At 43.9% G+C, this 17,956-nt stretch overlaps 2 protein-coding genes across 2 annotated transcripts; both read right to left on the reverse strand.

Moving 5' to 3' along the window:
* On the reverse strand, window positions 1-6,310 carry LOC118081489 (lactose-binding lectin l-2-like). The gene is made up of 6 exons (XM_035107976.2): window positions 6,169-6,310; window positions 5,402-5,518; window positions 3,833-3,958; window positions 2,198-2,343; window positions 837-946; window positions 1-172 (listed from the first exon to the last, which is right to left on the reverse strand). Exons 1-6 carry the CDS (start codon window positions 6,284-6,286, stop codon window positions 1-3), a joined length of 789 nt encoding a protein of 262 aa, XP_034963867.2. The 5' UTR covers window positions 6,287-6,310.
* A 2,050-nt stretch (window positions 6,311-8,360) lies between these two features.
* On the reverse strand, window positions 8,361-16,051 carry LOC118081487 (asialoglycoprotein receptor 2-like). Its single transcript, XM_035107972.2, has 6 exons — window positions 14,300-16,051; window positions 12,795-12,908; window positions 12,222-12,347; window positions 10,457-10,602; window positions 9,917-10,026; window positions 8,361-8,859 (listed from the first exon to the last, which is right to left on the reverse strand). Exons 1-6 carry the CDS (start codon window positions 14,400-14,402, stop codon window positions 8,670-8,672), a joined length of 789 nt encoding a protein of 262 aa, XP_034963863.2. The 5' UTR covers window positions 14,403-16,051; the 3' UTR covers window positions 8,361-8,669.
* Between the last annotated feature and the right edge of the window lie 1,905 nt (window positions 16,052-17,956).

A 17,956-nucleotide genomic window follows, 5' to 3' on the forward strand; every position in this document is an offset into this window, starting at 1 on the left:
TCAATGCGGTAAGAATGGGGACTGCAGGGCACAGGCAATGTGCCTGCTCTTTTCACAAATGGAGCCAAAGCGTCTTTGGCACTCGGTGTCCTTCCAATTTAATTCATACGCGGGGTCCAAAATCACACAGTGTCGTTGGGAACGGCTTGGTTCTGTCCTTCCATTCCAGTTTCTGAAAAGGAGAAACACAGATTTGTCTGAATTGCATGCTATCAGGGGAATTCAGTATATGGGGCAGGATCGTGAACTTGGGATCAGGGGTGGAAAGCAGATGTTGGCCTCAACTTTTTTATGTGGGATAACTAGTCTCATATAACCAAAGAGTTAATGCCACAATGACAGAGAGAGCTGCCCTGTCCGGCTTAGCTAGTTCATTCTCCCTCACTTTGGTAAGGAGGGAATCAAGGCCATTGCTGTTCCCCTCCAGTTTATCTGAGAAGCTCAGTGTGTAAAGAGGTCTGAGCTGGTTGCTCTTACAAGCCATCCTTGTGTTCCTATACCAATAATTTAGGAACTTTCACCACTGAGACGAAGCCCAGGTTTACAACCTGTGTTTTCTGACTGCTGTATGGAAAAGCACATGAATCTGACCTTTGGAGAGTTTGGGAAGATCTGCTACCATCTTCTAAGAGGAGAGGTACTTGGAGGAGGAAAATGGTTCAGCTTTAGCTGTCAAGGTTTTTTTGGGGGGGGGGAGACATTGCTAGTGCACTATAAGCACTAGAGAGCAGATCTAACTGTAGCTAATGCACATAGTAAACAGGGGTGGACAAGAAGTCATCGCAAATCAGTGCTATGATATGGTAGAGAATTTTCAGCTCAATAATGCTACTCACGTGTAGGAATGATTTTTGAAGTCTTGCCACATCCACTTTCTTCCAGCCTCTATGTAAGTCAGTCCAATCCAGGTTTCCTTGCTTATCTGCAGTTCATCTTTCAGAAAGTCCTCATAGAAAATGAAAAGAACATGGATTTGCAGTTCTCTAGCCAAATAACACATGCAAAAGTGCACATATTAGGCAAGTGTTCATAGAAATGAATATATTAGTGAAAGTAACATACTCAATTACATTTTATCTGGACAATTACTTGCAAAAAATGTGCAACATTAAAACTGCACACGAAAAGGTGTTTATTAGGAGAATATTGTGCTAAAATGCTGTTGAATTTCAGTGAGGGTGATTGTTGTTGTTTTAAAAAAGCTAATTGCTGCAGAAATTGGGGAGAACTGGGGAAAATTAGATACTGTACCAGGAGAACCGAAGTAGGAAGGTAGGAAAGTAGGTAGGCTTAGCACTTCACCGAAGTCGAAAGTGCAACAGTTTGCATGTCCATCTGTACTTAGGAATGGAATATGTGTCAAGTGAATATGATTGGTATTCATTAGCACACACTGTTAAGAGCATTTTCATGGAAGACAATCTTACTCAGCTATGAGTGATCACCAAAGAAAATGAAAAGTGTTAAGTCCACAAATGATGCATAATTAATGACATTTCTTTACATTGTTTTGACCAGGCATCCCCAAACTTTGGCCTTCCAGATGTTTTGGACTACAATTCCCATCTTCCCTGACCACTGGTCCTGTTAGCTAGGGATCATGGGAGTTGTAGGCCAAAACATCTGGAGGGCCACAGTTTGGGGATGCCTGGTTTTGACGTTTCCTTTACCTTGAAACGAATATTAGTTACAAAAATTACGTTAAGAAGCAGGCAATTGAATGAATAACGTAGTATTTGGTAGAAGCCGAATTGCAGTGGAATGGAAACAGTGCTGATTGTGACAAATTACAGGTCAGAACAGAAATTGCTGCCCTTTCCCATTCCTTAGATAGAATTGTTGCGTATTTAGCAGATTAATTGCACTGCAGAAAGTGTGCTGGGGAGACCACACATTCAGGAAACAATGAACAAATGCAAAAATATATTTTGCTTGGCTTTGATTACAAAAACTCCTCTTACATTAAATCTATAAGTATGACCCATTCACCAGGGTACTGAGAGAGGTGCATGCTGCTCTTTATATACTATACCCAATTGCTGACACAGCTTAATTAACACAACTTAACAGCACCTGCTATACTGCTTCACAGCTGTAAAACAAGGTCATGATATTTACTCAGTCCTTTAAAGAGATACACATCTTGTGAAACAATAATGAACCTTAATATTTAAAGAAACCATTCAACAAAAATTACCTGTTCATTTTCACTGTCAATCACTATTAGATCTGCACCTAGGGCTTGGCAGTAACGTCTAGCTGTATTCTGTTCCATTCTTTCCGTGGAATAGTAGTAGCATTTCTCCTGAAACTTATACCAGTCATCTGCACACTTTGGAAAGCCTGCAATATATGGAAATGTTCATTAATGCTACCTAGCATGAATATATCTTAAATGTTTTGCTGGTCAAAGGATGTTATTGTGCCTGGAGTCAAACACTAACTGGGTTCAGTTAATGGAGAAAGATGTGATCTGTGATTTGACTTTGGCTGTGTGTGCTGGGGAGATATGTGAAAAAACATGTACCGGTAATTCCAAGAGGATCTCTTTTACCAGTTCATGTGTGTGTGTGTGTGTGTGTGTGTGTGTGTGTGTGTGTCTGTGTGTGTGTGTGTGTGTTTGAGAGAGAGAGAGAGAGAGAGAAACTTCTCATCTCTCCTGCTCCAGCATTCCACCCCCTCCTCTCTGTGTGTGTGTCCCTCTTGATCTCTGTCTTTGTTCTCACACTGCCTCCTCGTAGCGACTCCATTTTCCTAGTCTCTCAGACTGCTCCTCCTTTCCATATTCTCTCTTGTCAGTTTGCTTTCTTTTCAGCTGCTGATTTGAGCCTTGAAAAGCAATGTTATTAGTTTGTGGTTGCCAGACCTCTTTAATCACTGGATCCAACAAATGCTAGAATTTAATCAACTCGGGCTAACTGCCTGGGTGAGGGGCCATTCAGAGAACAAAGGAAAGGTGATGGGCCATTAAGAGAATAAAGGAAAGAGAGCTCTGTGCCCGATGGCAAATGGGAGGGGCTCCTGAGTTTGAGGGCAGAGTTTGCTATGATGTGAGCTAGAAACTGGAGAAAAAGCTGCAGGCTGGAAAGAAGAAGAAGAAGAAGAAGAAGAAGAAGAAGAAGAAGAAGAAGAAGAAGAAGAAGAAGAAGAAGAAGAAGAAGAAGAAGAGGAGTTTGGATTTGATATCCCGCTTTATCACTACCCTAAGGAGTCTCAAAGCAGCTAACATTCTCTTTTCCCTTCCTCCCCACAACAAACACTCTGTGAGGTGAGTGAGGCTGGAGACTTCAGAGAAGTGTGACTAGTCCAAGGTCACCCAGCAGCTGCATGTGGAGGAGTGGAGACGCGAACCTGGCTCACCAGATTACAAGTCTACCGCTCTTAACCACTACACCACACTGGCTCTCACACCACACTGGCAGAAGAGTGGGCCATAGTTGATTTCTGCTTTAATCCAAGGCTGCAGCTATGGGAGAAGCAAGAACTTTTTGGGGTGTTGATGCTGTGAACCGCTCCATCATAGGCTCAGGTTGCATATATGTGTAAATATATCATAAAGACACCACAGTCTCTACTATGCCTCATTTCCAGAAGGAAACATCTGGAACCCCTAGAATCCTGGCACTTCTCGGAGATTGGGGTGATTTGCAACAAGACATATAAGCTGAAAGAGTAATACATACAGCTGAATACATAGAGCTGAAAGAGGAAGTGGGACAGAGTGTCGCTCTCTCTACTTCCTCCTTCAGCACTATGTACTTTGGGGTGGGGCAGGTGGAACTACACAGAAGTAATATCCAGAAGAATTTACCTTCTTCAGATATGCACTTACATCTAAGAAACGCCATTATGAGAGCAGCTGTCACTATGATCAAGGAGCAGAGCAAGAGAACTGAGAAGATCATGAAGGGTTTCCTGCCAAAGGGTCCCCACTTGCCGTCTTCAAATGTAAACAGTGCTGCAAATAAAGAAGAATAAACCTGGAAGCTCCAGGAGGACCACAGGATTTCAGGAGCAGGACTATTGAGAATAAAGAAGGCTTCCTTCAGATAATCGTGGGGACTTTAATTTATTAAGGGTTCCCTTCAGAGAGCTACAGTTCCCAGGATTCACAGGGAAGAGGGATTGGCTAGTCTCCCTTCCGTCCAGGTTTCCCTCTTTTCCCCTGCCAAAATACAGCAAGCATTCCATGCCTACTGAGCATGCTCATTCTGGGTTTCAAAATATTTTTTGTCCTTCTGGAAAAGCTTGAGGTTTCCCCAAGCCTTCTGATACTGGTACCTCCCTCTTGTGCGTGAATGGTGCCATTTTGGCTACATGGGGCTCATCTGAATTTTGGAAACAGAAGGAATGAGAACAACAACAATGTTGATGTGGTCCTCCAATACATCAGAGCCCGAAGCGGGACCGGGAAGTAGATGAAAAGTGTAACTGGTGTCTGAATTGGGCAGCAAAGGCTTTTTAAAGTCTAATGAGGAAGGGGCATATTGTTTGTGCTCTTCTTCAGACTGCAGCACAATATAGAGGGCCAAAGTCATTTATTTGTGCCATTTGCATGTCGAGGTCACAGGACATCCCCCCAATAATTCACACATCGCACAACAATTTAAGTTTAAGGTTTTTTGGCATTATTTTGGCCACAACTTTATTTAAAATACAACCAAATGTGAGTGGTTGCTTAGGCATTGGTTCATCCATCTGTCCCCCACCCTGGGACAGATCTGACATCCCTAGCCGTCTAGGGAAGTCAGTAGGTAAACACCCCCTGAGAGAGGATGGAGCCGTGTGTCAGGCTTTTCACCTCTCCCTGAATGTTCCCCGAGGCTCTTGCTCTTGCATAGCCCTAGCCCCTTGTGGGGGTACAGATGAGAGCCCGTTGAGCCCCAGGATTCCTTTAACAGAATACCCCTATAAACAGCAGCAATTTCGAGGGGTAGGCCCAGCCTTTCCATACCCCTCCACTAACCAATTTTTAACCAATGCCTAACCGCCAACCTTACAAGTTGTGACGATTTGCTACGCAGTAGGCAAAAACCAAATGGCAACAGCCAATCAGCCAAATGGACAAAATTCCTACCAGGCCCCTGCCCCAAAGCAGGTGACCCCATGACAGGCATAGCCATGTCAAAGCAAAAGGCCCTTAAAGAAGGCGGGCAGGCAGGAGATCCATTGCATTGGCAAAAGTGGAACCAAAACTTGCCCACAAAGAATTTATACCTGCTATCGCTATCAATCATTAACTTGCAACATGACTTTCCCCCCATCAACAAACTGTCCAATCACCCTGTGGCCATTTTACTAATCTGCCCAGCAACCCCAGGGGATGTCCTATTAACCCTACCACAACACGTGCTCTCAATGAATAGAGAACCCGATTTATCGAGGTATGTTCTCTTTTCACCTGGTTCTCTTTCCTCTCCCTTCTCTGGTAGCCTTCTCAGCCAGATGCCAGAAAACCCAATATACTCATATTCCTGCGCAGCATTCTCATATCCCTGCTGGTCCAAAACCACTGATTCTAGAGACAAAAAAGGTTGTTGTTTTTTTAAAAAAGAGATTGCCTACTTGGTTCTCCATTGTGACTTTTCAGATTTCATGGTCTTGCTACCCACTGGAAGTGGGCACGTCCAGCTTTGTCACTCATTGTGGAATAGTATATCATTCAAAGAGCTAAAACTGGGACAAAAGAGGCTTATTAGCAAATGTAAATATTGAGAATGCTTGTGCTGATAGCAAGTTAGAGCCTAACATGTTAATGTGACCACGCTGCAACTGCTGCAGCAAATGTGACTGTTTATTGCAGTCTCTTACTAAACAGCCTCCCAAGACTGCCATCCTTGGATAACTGTGGCAGCATGATCTAGTCCAGGCATAGGCAAACTCGGCCCTCCAGATGTTTTGGGACTACAACTCCCATGATCCCTAGCTAACAGGACCAGTGGTCAGGGATGATGGGAATTGTAGTCCCAAAACATCTGGAGGGCCGAAGTTTGCCTATGCCTGATCTAGTCCTAATGAGTATAGAGGAGAACTCCAGTAAGGAATGAAAAGATTTACCTTGTTAGATCACTCACATAGGGAATTGTGTGTTTTATATGTGTTGTGGACACAACAGCAGCAGCCTTTTGAGAATCTCCCATCCTCCCTTCCACCGCCACCCCAGTTTACCTGTGCTTCCATGTTCTGACTCTGAGGAAACTTCAGCATTATGAGACACATTGTCTGAAACAATGTCATTCTGGTAATCTTCATTCCAATAGTCTTCATTCTGAAAACCGTCATCCATGGTGGGTTTGATTCTTCTCCTCGAATGCCTCTCAAAGCAGCTAAGCCTCAGTAACCGGATGCTTGTGCTTGCTGTCTATCACTATCAGCTTCCTTTCTCTCTAACAAACCACAGAAATGTCAGGTGCTTGCCCCACTCCTGATGCCTCGCTGCTCAGGAAGGGGAGTGCAACTGTCATGGTTGAATGTAGCAAAGCAGGATGGGATGATCCTAGCTAAGTATGGCTGAACTGTGAAAGAAATTGAAACTGATTCATTACAATAGGTTCAGACACCTATGAGTGGGCTCTTAATAAAAGAGCAAGTGATCAGGCTTCATGTTATTTGAGAAAAGAAAGGGACTGCAAAACAAAGGTTCAAATTATCATAAGAAATGTCTGGAGGAGTCTGAAAGAAGGTTGACCACAAAGGTATCTGCCAAAATTTTCACTTTCCCTAACACAGCAAGACACACACTCCATCTGTGCACAGCATTTTTCCGGAAATGTAATTTCATCTGTATTATTTTCCTTGCTGTTGTTATTTTTAAGTATTTGTGTGTGGGTTTTTTTTTCCTATTGATTTACATTGAGAAATTATCCATGTACTAGTCCAGGCATCCCTAAACTTCGGTCCTCCAGATGTTTTGGCCTACAACTCCCATGATCCCTAGCTAACAGGACCAGTGGTCAGGGAAGATGGGAATTGTAGTCCAAAACATCTGGAGGGCCGAAGTTTGGGGATGCCTGGACTAGTACATGGGGCTTCCCCCAAATGCTACTCAGAAGGTGCAGAGCACAGCAGCCAGAATACTGACAGGTACAGCTGACAGAATTCTTATTACACTAGTCTTGAGAGAACTGTTCTGGTTGCCTGTTTGTTTCTGGGCCCAATTCAAGGTAGGTCCTGACCCCGGATATTGTTGTTGTTGTTTAGTTGTGTCCGACTCTTCGTGACCCCATGGACCATAGCACGCCAGGCACTCCTGTCTTGCACTGCCTCCCGCAGTTTGGTCAAACTCATGTTCGTAGCTTCGACAACACTGTCCAACCATCTCGTCCTCTGTCGTCCCCTTCTCCTAGTGCCCTCAATCTTTCCCAACATCAGGGTCTTTTCCAAGGATTCTTCTCTTCTCATGAGGTGGCCAAATATGAAATCCTAAATACCTGAATGGCCTCTTTCCTTGATGCAAAATAACTTGAGGGTTGTGATTGACAAAGGAAACAATTCTGACACCCTCAGAAATCTGTGGGACAGTGGTATGCAACAGAGCCTTCTCTGTGGTGACCTCTGGACTATCAGAATCCCTACCTTTTAGATGTGTGCACGGCACCATCTGCTTATATTTAAAAGGCATACTAACATGTGATGTTGGAAAGAGAAGCTTGGGGAATAGATTCTTCCTCTCTCCTCGCAGAGATAGGCCGATTGCTACCAAGCACATTAAAACTTAGTTAGATTCTGCATATGCCTTCATCCCCCTTTAAACCACAAAAATACTTAGGCTAGAATAAATCACAGACACCTTGTTTTGTAAATAAATAAAGATTTCACTTACAGAGTTTCAGAAGTTACAGTAAACAATTCTCCATCCATTGGAAGTAAAAATAAAGAAGAAAAATGGTTCCAAACAATTTAAAAGGAAAAGAATGTGGTTTCATTACAAAAGGATCATGCAGTCTTTGTGTTAACAAAGACATGCAGGGTGTGTAAATCTCCTAGCTAGGAAAATTTACTCACGTGTATATTTTGTTGAGCTGGGAGCCATGCATAGCAGAAACCTGTATGTAGAAACCTATTCAGTTGATGGAGCACAGTTAAAGCTGTTTGAAATTATCACAAAGAAAAGCTTCATGCAAGAACTAAACACATTAGGGTAAAATACTACCATGTGCATTAGGTAATACAAGACAGACATATTGAATTGGTGTATTGTCAAACCAATGCAATGACAGCTGATATTCAGACTAAGCCACTTCCAAGAGACACTTCTGAAAACCTTCAAGTCAAGATGGGACTCTGAGTGGGTCGTTAATTGTGCATGCAATTGTTACATTTGCTTGAGAGGCGGTTTGTGGGATAACCAGCCTCATATAAACAACATGCCTGAGTCTAATTAGTGTTTGAATTGGTTTCTAGGATTCCAACAAGACGCACCTTTTAACCCAAGCTTTGGGGAATACTTGGTTGGTTGTCTTGCCTTGTAGTTGTTGATTTTTAATACAATGAAAACAAACCATGAAATACTGTTAGGAATAGAGCACATGTTTTCACAGCAGTGACACATCTGTTTGACTGATGTATGTCCTTGCTACAAGCTGCTTTTGCTTTTCTTCTGTATTTTCTTTGTACAATTATCTTTTTAAAAAAATTGTTTCTATGGAATAAAAATAAAGCAAATGATTTCAGTGTGGTGAAAGTGGAGACTGCAGAACGCAGGTCACCTCCTTGTCCCTTTCACAGACAGACTGATGGAGCTTATCACAGGGAATGTTGTTCCACTTGCCCTTTGAGGCTTCATCTGATGTAACAACACAATGGGTTTTATAATTATATTTGTCGGTAAGTTGAATGTTATCTGGCATCTCCCAGTTTCTGAAAAACATAAAACAGCACGAGTCACATACCAGCAGGGGGATGAAAGGGAGCAGAGCATGAAGTTGGGGAAGAAACAGCTACTGGCCTCAAATTTTCTGCAGATTCTGAGCAGCAGGATCAACTGCAAGTGGCTGCAATCCTAGGAACACTTTGCCTGGGAGGAAATCTCCCTTAAACACAGTGGTACTGACTTTTAAATAAAGATGGCTAAGATTGTGGTGCATGTGAAGAAGAGACCAGCACATTGACCAAAGAGGATGGTGCTGCTTTCACAGAGCCAATCCCAGATCAAACATAGTCTTTCTTACTTGTCATTTATATTGAAGTACCGTGTACTTCAATGACTCTGGTGGCAGCAGGATCTATATTCTTCCTTCTCCATCCAAGTTTCCTGCTATGCCCTTCATGCTTTTATCTACCACCTATAAAATCTAATAAATACAAGTACCCGCTGTTTGGATTAAAGACCAGGGCTGAGGAATAGGATATAACTAGTGGGTTGAATCCTTATCTCCTCCACCCACAGGCCAAATGTGACAGGTGGGTAGGGCTGGATGCCTATCAATCACCTGGCATCACAATGACATCATATGACCCATTGTGGGACACACTAAAACCCTGACAATCAGTTGATCAAAGCACCACATACAGCACAGGGATACTGGCCCAGCCCCGTTTTTATCCCTCCACATCTGATGGAAGAAGGAGAATTAACATGGGAGGCTTTTGGCCAAGCTGGCACTCCATGTAACACCCACCTCCATACGGACCATATATACACAATGGTCACATCAACACCCTACATTTATTTCTTTGCTATGGGTGCTGAGAGCTGTTAGGAGAAACTTAATACACAACTCCCAGGATTCTCTGGGTGAAGCCATGACTGATAAAGAATAAGAGTGCTTTAAAGGTTTGATGTGAATGTGTTGTTTCCTGTCCATATTATTGGAAACACACTTCCAAATTTTTACTGCTGAAATTCTTAAAGCTTTCTGAGCCTCAGTCTCAATGTGTAAAGATAAAGGATGATGCATTGAGGAATTCTACTCACTCGAAGGTCAACTCTGTACCATCCACCCATTGCCACCCTGGTACACCCTCTGCATAACGCAAGCCAATCCACAGTTTCTTTGTGGAATCCATTTTATAAATCAGAAAGTCCTAGACAAAATGAAAACAGAATCAAATTACTCCTTACCTGCTGCCCAATATTTTTGCCAAGCACTTTTGCATGTTCTTTCCAGTAATATGTTCATTTATGTGCACTGTTTACCCTGGTATATAGTTTTGTACACATTACAAGGATTGCATTGCAAAATCCAGAGAAATGCAAATCTTAAAAGATGACAGCACTTTGGTTCACATATTGTTTCAGAAATTGTGAATTAGGGTAGGTTCACCTTTGAATGTGAACTCAATCAAATTTCTCTTCTGTCTCTACTTAAGTCTGGATTTTATGGGAAGGCAGTTCTTTGCCATCTGTTGTTTGCCTGCTTGCAGTAATTTCTACCTAGCAAGGAGAGGATGTCCTATGCAACAGTCTCCGAATCTCCACATCTTAGACGAGAGAGTCAGGACAGGAGAGACTCGCCTGTTCTGTTTTGTTGTCAATTATCATCAGATCTGCACCCAGGCGTCGACAGAAGCTTCTGACCTCACCCCAACTTCCTGGTTTTATGGGGAAGTAATAGCATTTCTCCCGAAATGCTACCCATTCATCTGGACACACTGAAAAGCCTGGAGGATATGGAGCCTTAAACAATATATCCCACAGCAAGTGCACCCAAAATGTTCCACTGGTCATTCATCCGATATTTCTATGACTGGTGTCAGACACTACATGAACATTCAGCAAATGATACAATATCTAGGAGTTTTTAATCATATGATAGTTAATAACACAATAGTGTGACAGCAGAGACATGGGGACCTGCCACCTTTTGGAAATCCAAAAGGGGTATTTAGGTTTCCCATTCAACCCACATACCCTACTGACCTTAAGATGGTGTGCCACTTCCTCACAACTTTCACCATAATAAAGGAAAAATCAAGAAAGACATTGTAATATTTGTACAGTATTCACTTCATTCCAATGCCTGGTCTCACTTAGCACGCAGTGTGCTTTGAAGGATCATGCCATAGAGTTACAGACATGGGGTGGAATTAAGCATCTCTATTGGGACGCAGGTGGCACTGTGGGTTAAACCACAGAGCCTAGGGCTTGCTGATCAGAAGGTCAGCAGTTCGAATCCCTGTGACGGGGTGAGCTCCCGTTGCTTGGTCCCAGCTCCTGCCAACCTAGCAGTTTGAAAGCACGTCAAAGTGCAAGTAGATAAATAGGGACCGCTACAGCGGGAAGGTAAACGGCATTTCCGTGTGCTGCTCTGGTTCACCAGAAGCGGCTTTGTCATGCTGGCCACATGACCTGGAAGCTGTACACCGGCTCCCCCGGTCAATAATGTGAGATGAGCGCGCAACCCCAGAGTCGGTCATGACTGGACCTAATGGTCAGGGGTCCCTTTACCTTTACCTTTATTGTTCCATCAGTGCAAGTATTTCAGCTTACCAGGTAGAAAAATCTCCCCTCTCCTCCCCCCTGCACACTGTTCTGGGGTTTCTTACAACCCTCCAGACAGGGTTTCTGATTTTGTCATATATTGTGAAGTGAGTTGCAGTAAGTACCAGCTAATCAGCAATGATTTAAAACTGATGTATATCAACAGTGTGATGCAGCTGCAAGAAGAAGAAGGGGTGGGGAGGCTAAGGCAATATTTGGCCTCATTAACAGGCCTATAGTTTCCAAGTCATGGGAATTCATAATCCCACTTTATTCTGCACTAGTCAGACCTCATCTGGATAACCATGTCCAAGAAGGATATAGAGACAATAAAATGGGTTCAGTGGAGGACCACTGGCTAATGAAGATAAATAAAGGTGTAAACTAAGAACTGGGCATATTCATCCTGGTTTGGTTTGGTTAATTGGGGGGGGGGGTTGGTGGGGGAAATGTGGCACTCTTCCAACACCTGAAGGGCTGTCACATAGAAGCTTATTTTCTGCTGCCTCAGCAAGCAGGACCAGATCTAGTGAGCTTAAGTTACAGGAGGAAAGATTTCGGCTGAACAACAGGAAAACATTCTGGATGGTAAGAGTGGTTTGGCAGTGGAACCAGCTTCGAAGGACAGTAGTGGACTCTCCCCTGTTGTAGGTCTTTAATTAGAGGCTGGAGAGTCATCTGCTATGGATGTTCTACGTCTGGATGTCCTGAGTTGAGTAGACTCTACGTGCATCATGCTTTAAGCTTCAGAGAAGTAATAACAAAAAAAATGTTTAACCTTCTCCAGATATGGACTTACATCTAACAGATGTCATCACAAAAGCGGCTTTCACCATGATAAGGCAGCAGAGCAGCAGAAGTGAGAAGATGCTGATGGGTTTCCTGACAAAAGGTCCCCACTTGTCATCCTCAAATGTATACGGTGCTGCAAATAAAGAAGAGTAAGCCACCTAGAAGCTGTAGGAGTGTCAGAAAATTTCAGAAACTAAAAATCTTGCAGGCAAGCAAGAGGCATTAGCACAGTTCAAGGACAAATTCCAGCCAGGAAAAGCAATCAAGGATGCTAAAAAGCAAGGACTGTGGCCTGGGGAGGAAGCATGACTCCAGGAGTGTCCTGAGGTCTGGGCAGCATTTGGCCCCCAGGCTTTAGGTTCCCCACAGTCTCTGAGCTGTGACCTCCCTCAAATCCCTGTTGTAATTCTAAACAGTCCTCTTCTTCTCTGGAAGGGTCAGGCTAGTGAGGTGGTCTCCACCATTCCTCCTCTGCCCAGTCCCTGACAGTTTCATATATTGCACAAGCATATTCCCAGAGTTTTCCAAGCACATTGGAAAAGTTCATAATATCATTTGTCAAGTGCATTGAACCTTTCACCTGGCTCTGCTTTCCCTCTGTTGTCCGGTAGCCTTCTCATCCGTATGCCAGAAAACCCGATGTACTCATATTCCGGCTCAGCATTCTCATATCCCTGGTCCAAAATCATTGAGTCTACAGAGAGGAGAAAGCACTTCTAAGAGACTGTCTGCTTTGTGACTTTCTGGATGGAAGGGTCTTGCTGCACCCTGGATGGGTGCACATCCAGCCCTCTCTTTCTACAGTGCACAGGTAAGAAACTAACACAAACCAATGGGAATATGGCTCTTTTGGTGGCTTCTTTCCTACATTTATAACATTTATGTATTGCATTTTATTAAGAGCGTATTAGTACAGTGGAACCTCGGTTTATGAACACCTCGGTTTATGAATTTTCGGTTTATGAACGCCGCGGACCCATCTGGAACGGATTAATTAATTTTCCATTACTTTCAATGGGAAAGTTTGCTTCAGTTTATGAACGCTTCAGTTTATGAACAGACTTCCGGAACCAATTACACCCATGCTTCAGTTTATGAACGCTTCAGTTTAAGTACTCCGCGGACCCGTCTGGAACGGATTAATCCACTTTCCATTACTTTCAATGGGAAAGTTTGCTTCAGTTTATGAACGCTTACTCCGCGGACCGTCTGGAACGGATTAATTCACTTTCCATTACTTTCAATGAGAAAGTTCGCTTCAGTTTATGAACGCTTCAGTTTATGAACAGACTTCCGGAACCAATTGAGTTCATAAACCGAGGTACCACTGTATAGGCAATACTAGGGCTACCTTCTGGACCCTCCTGCTTTGAGTGAAATGTCTTTGGGGGATAGTGAGACATAAGCCTTGGAGAACGTGAATAAACTACTGTAGTAATATGATTTCCCCACCCCCATCACTAGTCCTGACCAATGTTTCAGGTCAGCCTCTTCACTTTGGCAAATATTTCTCCCAAAATTCAGTTTAATGTATTGATTTACTTTTTGGAGGTACCAAGAGATTCCAGATATACTAAACTGCTCCTTTTCCAGTCAATTTGATGGCTGCAGACTAGTAGTCTCCCTACTACTTCAGACGTTGCTTCTAACCTTTGCCCACTGTGGAACAGGGGCCCCACCATTCAACCCTCACTCTTGAAAATTGAGCCCTTTGGAACACATCTCTAAAAATTGAGAAAAATGTTTCAAGAGCTGACACTTTTTAGCAGATATCCATTTTAAGAAAGTTTATACAGCAAGCCAAACGTTAGCAAAAAGCACCTGACATTAACTAAACTGTAGTGAAAAATGTGACTGTTTCTTACAATGTTTCCACAAAAACATCTGAGTTCTGCAGCAAGACATTTTATTGCTCTTGGAGAACTGTGGCTACACGGCATAGTGAGTAGTTACAAATTTCACTTGGGAATAAGACACCTTCCGTAGCTAAGGACACTTCCTTTATTTTGCTTCTGTTGTGTGAACATAACACTTTATTACAGAAACAGAGCAACCCTTTGAGAATTTCTTCTCCTTCTCCGTTACCTGCTTTTGTAGGTTCTAACTCCGAGTGCACTTCGTCAGTGTGGGATATTCTCTCTGACACATTGTCATTGTAGTATTCTTCATTCTGATAGCCGTCATCCATGGTAGGTTAAGGCTGCTCCAAGTCAGAGTTCTTGGGGCAGATGCAACACAGCCACTTGTGCTTCCTTTCTGTCACTATCAGCTTCTCTTCTATCTAGTAAGCCACAAATGAGTCAGGCCCCTAAATGCCCACCCCTAGCACCACCTCACTGCTTGGGGTAGGGGAGTCTTCTTGTTTACTTGGTAAAAGCCAAGGGAAAGCACAATTTGTTGTTCTGTTTTTTTCCTCCTCGTGCACCTCCCTTGCAAAGATGGTGTGGACACTTTTAAGCATTGCAGTTCTGCAACTACTTAGCACTTAACAAAATGTAACATGCCTTACTTTGGTTCAGAATGTGTCCCTGCTGTCACAGTCACTTCTCTGCTGGGAGAAAAGTTGTATGGTCTCCTAAAGCTATATGGATGTATTTCGCACTTAAGTTCCTGTTTCCACAAGCCAAACACCTCCTCAGAGGTGGCTCTTATTCGATGGAAGTCGTTTACAATTTAGTTGTTATGATCACCATCAAGTCATTTGTATCATGAGTTGTACCTCCTACCTACTCAGCATCTGCAAGCATCTGATTACAGGAAAAGCTCAATTTGTTCCAAGATAAGTTTACAGCTTTTGGTGGTGAATAAAAGCCATCATATGCACCCTGATCAGTAGATCAAAAGACAATGAGCAAAAACTGTTAAGACTGGTAGAAGTCTGCAATTCTATGTAGGCTTTAGCAAGAATGCATAAAAGTGGTTATTGGTTACGTTCCATAACTTGTAATCTTATTTAATAATTTTCTAATGAACTGCATAGGGAGGGGAAGGAATTAGTCCTACATCTGAGAGTGATCAAGTAGCATATACAAGAGTCCTCTCTTGGAATTGTAAGTACAGTATAGAGTAATAGAATCATTGAGTCAACTGTAACTTCTCCCACTTTTAAGAAGCATCAATTTGATGGTTTTTATCCAAAATGAGTTATGATGCAAGACACTACTTCTGGGGTGCTTCTGGAGGCAGCTCTATCACTGGAGGCTCAGGCAGCCTCAGTGGCGAGAAGTGCCTTTTACCAACTGTGGCTGGTTCAACAGCTGCAACCATTCCTAGACTGGGAAAGTGTTGCCACATTTCCTCAAGGCAATGGACTATGTGGGGCTTCCCTAGTCACTTGATCCAGAAGCTGCAGTTAGTGCAAAGTTGCTGCCAGGCCAGGGGTGAGACTTTGTCAGCATACAACACCTGTACTCAGGGATCTGCCCTGGTTGCTGATTTGCTACCAGGCCAGTTTCAATGTGTTACTATTAGTATACAAAGTATTTAACAATTTGGGCCTAGTTTACCTGCAAAATCACCTTACCCCATATATGTCCACTTGACCACTTCAAACTGAGGAACTGGCACCATTACAGGTGCCACATAATACCCATTCTGCATTTGTAAAAATGATATTTTAGTGTGGTAGCACCTATACTTTGGAACTCCCTTCCTATTGATACCAGGCAGGCACCTTCACTGTACTCTTTTCAGCACCTGCTAAAACATTGTTTAGCGAAGTCTACCTAGATATCTAGAATGCTGTTTGTTGTGTTTTTTTGTTTATTGCTGGTTTTAGTTTTTTGAATGTTTTAAATTGTTGTTTTAATTGTTATTACCAATAAATTTTATTGTTTTATTCTTTTTGTAAACCACTTTGAAGTTTTTTTCCACTATGACAAAAAACAAATAAATTCACTTACATATTTATAATAAAAACAAATAATAATAATAATAATAATTTATTATTTATACCCCGCCCATCTGGCCGGGTTCCCCCAGCCACTCTGGGCGGCTTCCAAAAAAAACAGAAATTCTAAAATACAGAAATCCATCAAACATTAAAAGCTTCCCTAAACAGGGCTGCCTTGAGATGCCTTCTAAAGGTCTGGTAATTGTTCTCTTTGACCTCTAGTGGGAGGGCATTCCACAGGGTGGGTGCCACTACCGAGAAGGCCCTCTGCCTGGTTCCCTGTAACTTGGCTTCTCGTAATGAGGGAACCGCCAGAAGGCCCTCGGAGCTGGACCTCAGTGTCCGGGCAGAACGATGGGGGTGGAGACGCTCCTTCAGGTATACCGGACCGAGGCCGTTTAGGGCTTTAAAGGTCAACACCAACACTTTGAATTGTGCTCGGAAACGTACTGGGAGCCAATGTAGGTCTTTTAGGACCGGTGTTATGTGATCTCGGCGGCCGCTCCCAGTCACCAGTCTAGCTGCCGCATTCTGGATTAGTTGTAGTTTCCGGGTCACCTTCAAAGGTAGCCCCACGTAGAGCGCATTGCAGTAGTCCAAGCGAGAGATAACTAGAGCATGCACCACTCTGGAGAGACAGTCAGTGGGCAGGTAGGGACTCAGCCTGCGTACCAGATGGAGCTGATAAACAGCTGCCCTGGACACGGAGTTGACCTGTGCCTCCATGGACAGCTGTGAGTCTAAAATGACTCCCAGGCTGCGCACCTGGTCTTTCAGGGGCACAGTTACCCCATTCAGGACCAGGGAGTCCTCCACACCCGCCCGCCTCCTGTCCCCCACAAACAGTACTTCTGTCTTGTCAGGATTCAATCTCAATCTGTTAGCCGCCATCCATCCTCCAACCGCCTCCAAGCACTCACACAGGACCTTCACCGCCTTCACTGGTTCCGATTTAAAAGAGAGGTAGAGCTGGGTATCATCAGCATACTGATGGACACCCAGCCCAAACCCCCTGATGATCTCTCCCAGTGGCTGCATATAGATGTTAAAAAGCATGGGGGAGAGGACAGAACCCTGAGGCACCCCACAAGTGAGCGCCCAGGGGTCTGAACACTCATCCCCCCCCACCACTTTCTGAACACGGCCCAGGAGGAAGGAGCGGAACCACTGCATGACAGTGCCCCCAGCTCCCAAGCCCTCTAGACGGTCCAGAAGGATGTTATGGTCGATGGTGTCAAAAGCCGCTGAGAGATCCAGCAGAACAAGGAAACAGCTCTTACCTTTGTCCCTAGCCCGCCGGAGATCATCGACCAGTGCGACCAAGGCAGTTTCAGTCCCATGATGAGGCCTGAATCCTGACTGGAAGGGATCCAAATGGTCCGCTTCTTCCAGGCGTGCCTGGAGTTGTTCCGCAACCACTCGCTCAATCACCTTGCCCAAGAATGGAAGATTTGAGACTGGGCGATAGTTGGCCGTATTGGCCGGATCTAAAGATGGTTTTTTAAGAAGCGGTTTAATAACCGCCTCTTTCAGCGGGTCTGGGAAGGCTCCCTCATGGAGAGAAGCATTTACCAACCCGCGAAGCCCATCGCCCAGCCCTTCCTGGCTAGCTTTTATAAGCCAGGATGGGCAAGGATCAAGGAGACAGGTGGTTGGTTTCATTCGTCTAAGCAGCCTGTCCACATCCTCGGAGGTAACAGATTGAAATTGATCCCACAAAACTTGACTAGACAGGACTCTAGCACTCCCCCGCCCCGGCCCTGCTCCCACGGTGGAGTCTACCTCTTCCCGAATCTGAGCGACTTTATCTGCAAAAAACTTTGCAAAATCATTGCAGGAGATCATGTGGC

Source organism: Zootoca vivipara, chromosome 2 (genome assembly GCF_963506605.1).
Source record: "Zootoca vivipara chromosome 2, rZooViv1.1, whole genome shotgun sequence".
Classification (NCBI taxonomy): domain Eukaryota; kingdom Metazoa; phylum Chordata; class Lepidosauria; order Squamata; family Lacertidae; genus Zootoca; species Zootoca vivipara.

What these genes read in the sequence shown, in the direction of transcription:
- LOC118081489 (XM_035107976.2), bottom strand. Translation starts at nt 6,286, where the DNA reads ATGGATGACGGTTTTCAGAATGAAGACTATTGGAATGAAGATTACCAG. An exon ending in GTCAGAACATGGAAGCACAG is followed by an intron (nt 5,519 to 6,168) that starts GTAAACTGGGGT and finishes TTTTGTCTCTAG; the next exon opens with AATCAGTGGTTTTGGACCAG. An exon ending in CATAATGGCGTTTCTTAGAT is followed by an intron (nt 2,344 to 3,832) that starts GTAAGTGCATAT and finishes CATATATTGCAG; the next exon opens with GCTTTCCAAAGTGTGCAGAT.
- LOC118081487 (XM_035107972.2), bottom strand. Translation starts at nt 14,402, where the DNA reads ATGGATGACGGCTATCAGAATGAAGAATACTACAATGACAATGTGTCA. An exon ending in TTGACAACAAAACAGAACAG is followed by an intron (nt 10,027 to 10,456) that starts GCGAGTCTCTCC and finishes CATTTTGTCTAG; the next exon opens with GACTTTCTGATTTATAAAAT. An exon ending in GGTACAGAGTTGACCTTCGA is followed by an intron (nt 8,860 to 9,916) that starts GTGAGTAGAATT and finishes TATGTTTTTCAG; the next exon opens with AAACTGGGAGATGCCAGATA.